Source organism: Orycteropus afer, unplaced genomic scaffold, assembly GCF_000298275.1.
Source record: "Orycteropus afer afer isolate SDZICR_OR568_19922 unplaced genomic scaffold, OryAfe1.0 scaffold00011, whole genome shotgun sequence".
NCBI classification, from domain to species: Eukaryota; Metazoa; Chordata; class Mammalia; order Tubulidentata; family Orycteropodidae; genus Orycteropus; species Orycteropus afer.
Window position 1 is genome coordinate 13,687,285 of NW_006921598.1, and position 6,313 is coordinate 13,693,597.

General features: G+C 38.6%; 1 protein-coding gene across 1 annotated transcript in view; it reads left to right on the plus strand.

Moving 5' to 3' along the window:
* The window catches only part of SNX14 (sorting nexin 14), a 172,516-nt gene that overhangs the window by 97,461 nt on the left and 68,742 nt on the right, over positions 1 to 6,313 (plus strand). Inside the window, exon 17 of the mRNA XM_007951122.2 lies at positions 1,098 to 1,230. Coding sequence (XP_007949313.1) covers positions 1,098 to 1,230 — 133 coding nt within the window. The remainder of the gene's footprint in view (positions 1 to 1,097; positions 1,231 to 6,313) is intronic.

A 6,313-nucleotide genomic window follows, 5' to 3' on the forward strand; every position in this document is an offset into this window, starting at 1 on the left:
AAATTCTTCTGCTAGTTGGAGTTTAGTCCAATTCTGCATCCTTCCCTTCAAGGCTCAGGGGTCCAAGATTATCTTCTGTGTCTGTGTTAATTGTTTTCCCTTTTCTTTGTTGAAGAGGGTCTGTGCAATCCTTCTGCCTAGTCCGCCATCTTGCCGTAGAACTCTACCTCCAATTTTTAATATATTGGGCTTTATAGGGTTTGGTTCATAACTATGGGTAGTATGTAAGTCAGATGTTCATAACCTAGGGAATACCTGTACAGGTTGATCCTTGAACAACATGGAGGTTAGGGGCACCGAACCCCCTCACAGTAATAAATCTACGTATAACTTCTGACTCCGTAAGAACTTAACTACTGATAGCCTACTGTTGACTGGAAGCCTTACCAGTAATATAAACAGTCAATTAACACAGTTCTTGCCATACAGTTACTAGATTTTCGCATAAAGACACTCACACACATATACAACAGATTAGTTTGTTAACTATAGGGCATGATGATAATTTACTATTCATTAAGTGGAAGCAGATCATCATAAAGTTCTTCATCTTCCTCGGCTTCACATTGAGTAGGTTGAGGAGGAGATGGAAGAATGGTTGGTCATGCTATATTGGGTGCCACAAGTGGAGGAGGTAGAAGAGGAGGCAAGAGTAGCAGGCACACTCAGTGTCACTTTATGGAAATACATGAAAAAGTCAGCATAAAAGTAGACGGGCACAGTTCAAACAGGTTTTTAAGGATTAGCTATATTTCAAAATATGTATTGCAGTAAGGACTATATACCACTGGGGGGCTCTCATCTTTAAAAAATTTTAGTTAAGTTAATGTTTTGAAGTTAATTATGGGTAATTTCAAATATTTATTAATAAATATTATCTTTTTTATTCATCCCCCAAATTTGAACTTTAAATACTGTATAACTTTTAGTTTCGTATGTTGAAACTTAATGTGATTTGAGAACTCCAAATTTATGTTAACTGTGCCTTCAGTTTTACCCTTTTTAAAACTATTTCTCGTTTTCTTTATTATTATCTAGAGTAAAATAAACTTGTGAGAATTTGCTGTGTACATGATATGTTTTTGTTTAATATAAAGGAGCACACAGAAAAGAGGAGAATCATTTGGAATCAGCAGAATAGGCAGCAAAATTAAAGGAGTATTCAAGAGCACCACGATGGAGGGAGCAATGCTGCCTAATTATGGAGTCGCCGAAGGTGAAGATGACTTTGTAAGTGAAAATTCTTCAATTTGATGTATATATGACTTCAGATTTACTATGGTTTGAAAAATTGGATACACTCTTATTTTCCTTCTCTGGGTCTTATTTCTTACTATAGACTCCTTTTATATTCCCCAGTCTTACATTAGTTACAGTTTCATGGTGCTAATCTATATGTTTAAATTCCTGAGCATTAATCTATTGCCTCCTGAGGCAGAATAGTTTCTGTTAAACTGCAATAATCAAACAATTTACCATTTTTTGCTTAGACTTTTACCAGCTATTCACTCTCCAGTCTTAGGTTCCAGTGACACAGTTGTTCAGAAGTGCCCTAACTCCTGTGGTCTGGGAATCAGCAGTAGCAGCCTTATCTGGGAACTTACATAGAATCTCAAGCCCCACCCTAGACCTACTGATTCAGGATTTGCATTTTAACAGGATTCCCAGTTGATTCATATGTACATTACATGCTATCATGCTATTTTATTTCTTTGTACTTTTGCATATGATATCCTGCCTGAAATGCTCTTCCTTCCTTTATTTACTTATTTACTTACAAAGTTCTTACTTACAGAGTTCTTACATAGCAACCCTGTAGGCAAAGAACTGCCTCATGTGTTTCTTAGGCTGTAAATCTTTATGGAAGCAGACTGCCTCATCTTTCTCCTATGCTGGGTTCAAACCAGTGACCTTTCAGGTAGCTTCTGAGTGCTTTAACCACTGTACCACTAGGGCTTCTCAAAACATAGCTGCTCCTGCAGAGGGGGGAGGTTAGGGAAGGGAAAACTGCAAAAATACAAATAAATAATTTTTTTGGGGGAAAAAAACAAAACACAGCTGTTCTTCTGTAAACCCTTACCTGAGTCCCTCAGTGAAATTGAACATTCCCTCCTTTGTACCCTACCACATCATATGTAAAAGCATGTACCATATTGTATTTGAAACTATATAATTGTCTCCCCTTTAGGTCACTGATCTCATGAAAACAGAGATTGTCTCATTTGTACTTTTCATTTATTTAACAAATCTTTATTGAACAGTGACCCTAGATTCTCATTTTGTCTTTTAATCTCACTGGACATGGGGATAAAAGATGATAAAGATACAGACCTTCCCCTTAAGAAATTAACTAAGGGGGGACTTCCAGTAAGATGGAGGAATAGGCAGACAAGTGACACAGACCCTCTTCAACAAAGAAAAGAGAAACCAATTGATAGAGATACAGAAGATAATCCTGGAGCCCTGAACTTTGTGAAAGGAAATATACAGAAGTGGATTAGGCACCAACTAGTGGAAAAACCTGAAGGAAAATAGTGAATACAGAGACTGTGGGAGCTGCCAACTGTCAGCTACTCCGATGGCACCAACAGCCTGAATATTTCCAAGTGGTGTTGGGACCTGAGAATTGACCTAAAGATCAGCCCTGGCCACCAGGGCTGCAGGGATGACTGCACTGATGGCCTATGACTAGGAAGGGAAACAGCAAGGAGGGAGACAACTTGAGCTTTGGACTTTCCACTGTCCAGAGGGCACAGCCATTTTGATTGTTTACATGCGGCAGCCATTTTGGATATTTAAAGTGACTGAGGGTGCAGCCATTTTGAATCTTTACAAGTGGCAGCCAGTTTGGATTTTAAAGTGATAGCATTCCCATTTGGATTCCAGGGACCTAAGAATAGGCTCTGTTTGCCAAGGTCAGCAGGGACATATAGGAGGCTGACAGTGGGAAAGGAGACAGGTGGTGAGTGTATTAAGTGCTGCCAACTAGCGAATAGAGGAGCACAGCACAGTACCCTGCTTAAGTAGATAACATACAAACAGAACAAAGAAAACAAAAATTGTGGGCAAGTCACTCCAACATACAATCACCAATTAAATAGAAATACAAAAACGTCACAATGCCTCGGAGACAACAGAGCATCATACTCCACACAAAGAAGCAAGGTAAAGCAGGAGAAACTAGGGACCAGGGTACAGATCCAGAACACATCCCTGAGGAAGACGCAGCATTGGAACTCCCTGATAAGGAATTCAAAAGAATAATATTTAGGTATCTTCAACAAACTGAGAGGCAGATCAAGAAAACACTGACAACATGAAGGAAAACACAGAAAACCCTACAACAATTTTGAAAGACAATAAAAGAACAAAATGGCAAAATAAATAAAAAATCAGAAATGATACAAAATCTACAGATAGAAATCCAGAAGGTTAATACAAAATTTTCAGAAATAGATAAGACATTGAATGGGCAAAGGAACAAAATTGAATCAGTGGAAGACAGAGTTAGTGAAATCGAAGGCAAATTCCTCAGTACTTCTTTGGAAAGGGATCAGTCAGAAAAAAGATCAAAACAAAATGAAGAAAGTCTAAGGTTCATGTGGGATACCATCAAAAGGAATAACCTACATGGAATTGGAATTCCAGACCAAGAAGATACAAATAAAACCACAGAGAAAATTGTCAAAGATTTGTTGGAAGAGAATTTTCCTGGTATGATGAAAGGTGAGAATATATCCATTCAAGAAGTCCAACGAACCCCAAAAGAAAATCACCAAGACATATCATCATGAAACTCACCAAAACCAAAGACAAAGAAAGAATCATGAAAGCAACAAAAAGTTACCTACAGGGGGCAACCAATAAGATTAAGCTTGGATTTCTTGGCAGAAACCATGCAGGCGAGAAGACAAAGGGATGGTATATATAAAACTCTGAAAGAGAAAAATTTCCAACCAAGAATTATGTACCCAGCAAAGTTGTCCCTCAGATATGATGGTGAAATTAGGACATTTTCTGATAAGCAGAAATTAAGGGTATTTGTTAAAACCAGACCAACCTTACAAGAAATGCTAAAGGGAGCCCTTTGGACAGAGAAGCAACAGCAGCAAACAACAACTGACCATTAACACACATGATGATATGACCCAGAAACCAACCCAGCTATGGAAGTATCCAAAGTACATAAGCCTACAAGATTGTAAACAGGGAACTAGAGACATCAATTGACAAATAAGGACAACTACAAACCAAAAAGAGGGAAAAAACTTCATTACAGAACTTAAAGATCATAGGGAAGTCAAGACAACTACAAGATAGAACGGACTTTTCTAAACTTGGGAAGAAAACTATCGATCACAGGGTAACCTCAAAGAAAAATGATAAACCTTCACATCAAAATAAAAAAGAGGACCAACACAAATATTTAGCAAATGCTAAAACAATTGCAACTGTTCTGGTTACCTAGTGCTGCTCTGACAAGAATATACCACAAATGGGATGGCCTTAACAAACAGGAGTTTATTCTCTTACAGTTTGGGAGGCTAGAAGTCCAAGTTCAAAGTACCAAGCTCTAGGGACTGGGTGAAAGCCCCTCAGCCTTGGGCTTCAGCTCTGCCTCCTGTTCCTGGCCCACTGGAGCTAGAGGCTTTTCTTCACTCAGACTGCTGCTGGCTGCTGAGACTGACGAGCCCAAGTTGACAAGTAAAAAGGCACAGTTCCAACGTTACCAAACTACATGGCAGGCCATTAACTCAAGTCCGTTGAAAGTCCCAGGATCGGCAGAGCATGGCAGGCTGCTGAACCTCAGCTACAAGCAGGGTTTAAGCGTGCCATAAGCTTGAGACCATTTCCAGAGTTGCTGCTTGTATACAGGAAGCAGGCCACGTACCCAAAGCAGCTACTCACCTGCTTATAGATCCCACCATGGAGTTGATTGCCAGTCTCATCATGGGGAATAACTACTACCCACTGCCCAGCCACTTATCCAGGCCCAACCAAGTATACAACTTTGACTACCACAGCAATGAAGGAAGTGATAACACGATTCATAAACAAAATGAGTTCAGCATAGAAAATTATATGGAACAAAGAAATCAACACCACAAAAAGGCACATAACAAAAATGACAGCAACAAATTTATATTTGCCGATAATTACATATTTGGCAAGGGACTTATTTCTAAGATTTATAGAAAACGCCAGTGCTTCAACAGCAGAGGAATTAACAATGTAATTGAAAAATGGGCAGAAGACATGAATTTAATAGACACTTCACCAAGGAGGGTATTCAGGTGGCCAGCTAATACATGAAGAGATGCTCATGATCATTGGCCATCAGAGAGATGCAAATCAAAACAACAGTGAGAAGCAACTGATGGCAAGGTTCAGTGAGACAGAAAATAACAAATGCTGGCAGGAATGTGGAGAGGTTGAGACTCTCATACACTACTGGTGGGACTGTGAATTGATAAAACCACTGTGGAAAGCAGTATGGCGATTCCTTAGAAAGCTGGAATTGTAGATACCATTTGACCCAGCAATCCCATTACTAGGTATATATCCTAGAGAGGTGAGAGCCAGGACAGGAACAGATAATATGCATACCCATGTTCACTGCAGCAGCATTTACAATAGCAAAAAGATGGAAACAACCTAAGTGCCTATCAGCGGAAGAGTGGATGTTCAAACTATGGTACATACACACAATGGAATACTATGCAGCACTAAAGAATAATGTAGAGTTTGCAGAACACCGCATAATATGGATGAACTTGGAGGACATTATGCTGAGTGGAATAAGTCAATAAAATAAGGACAAATATAGTATTGGTTCATTGTTGTGGGGGGTCAAGAAAAGGTTTATATATGGAGGGAAACTTTTTTTTTTGGTTGCCAGGAGTGGAAGGGGAGGGAAGGGAACACTGCAAAAAAAGAAAAGCATTGACACGTGTCACTTTAGTTTTGTGTATTTCACTGTACATAAATTATATTTCAATAAAATGCATTAAAAAATTGATGGGTGTTGAAACTGAAAAAAAGAAAAAGAAATTAACTAACCTGTGTAGATAAGGAATAAAAGTAAGTCTGAGAAATGACAATGACCAGGGAGACTGAGAGGAAGAAAAAAAGAGGAAAGAAGCCCTTTACTACCTTTTACCTCTTCCTTTCGACCTCTGTCCTGGTCCATTGATGAATTGTTAAGGGGATTCACTGATTTGTCATAACAATCTAAATGGAAGATAATCTGATTTAAACATTTTTTTTTAAAATAATACAAACTATTTTTAAAAATTTTTTTTTTAATTTTATT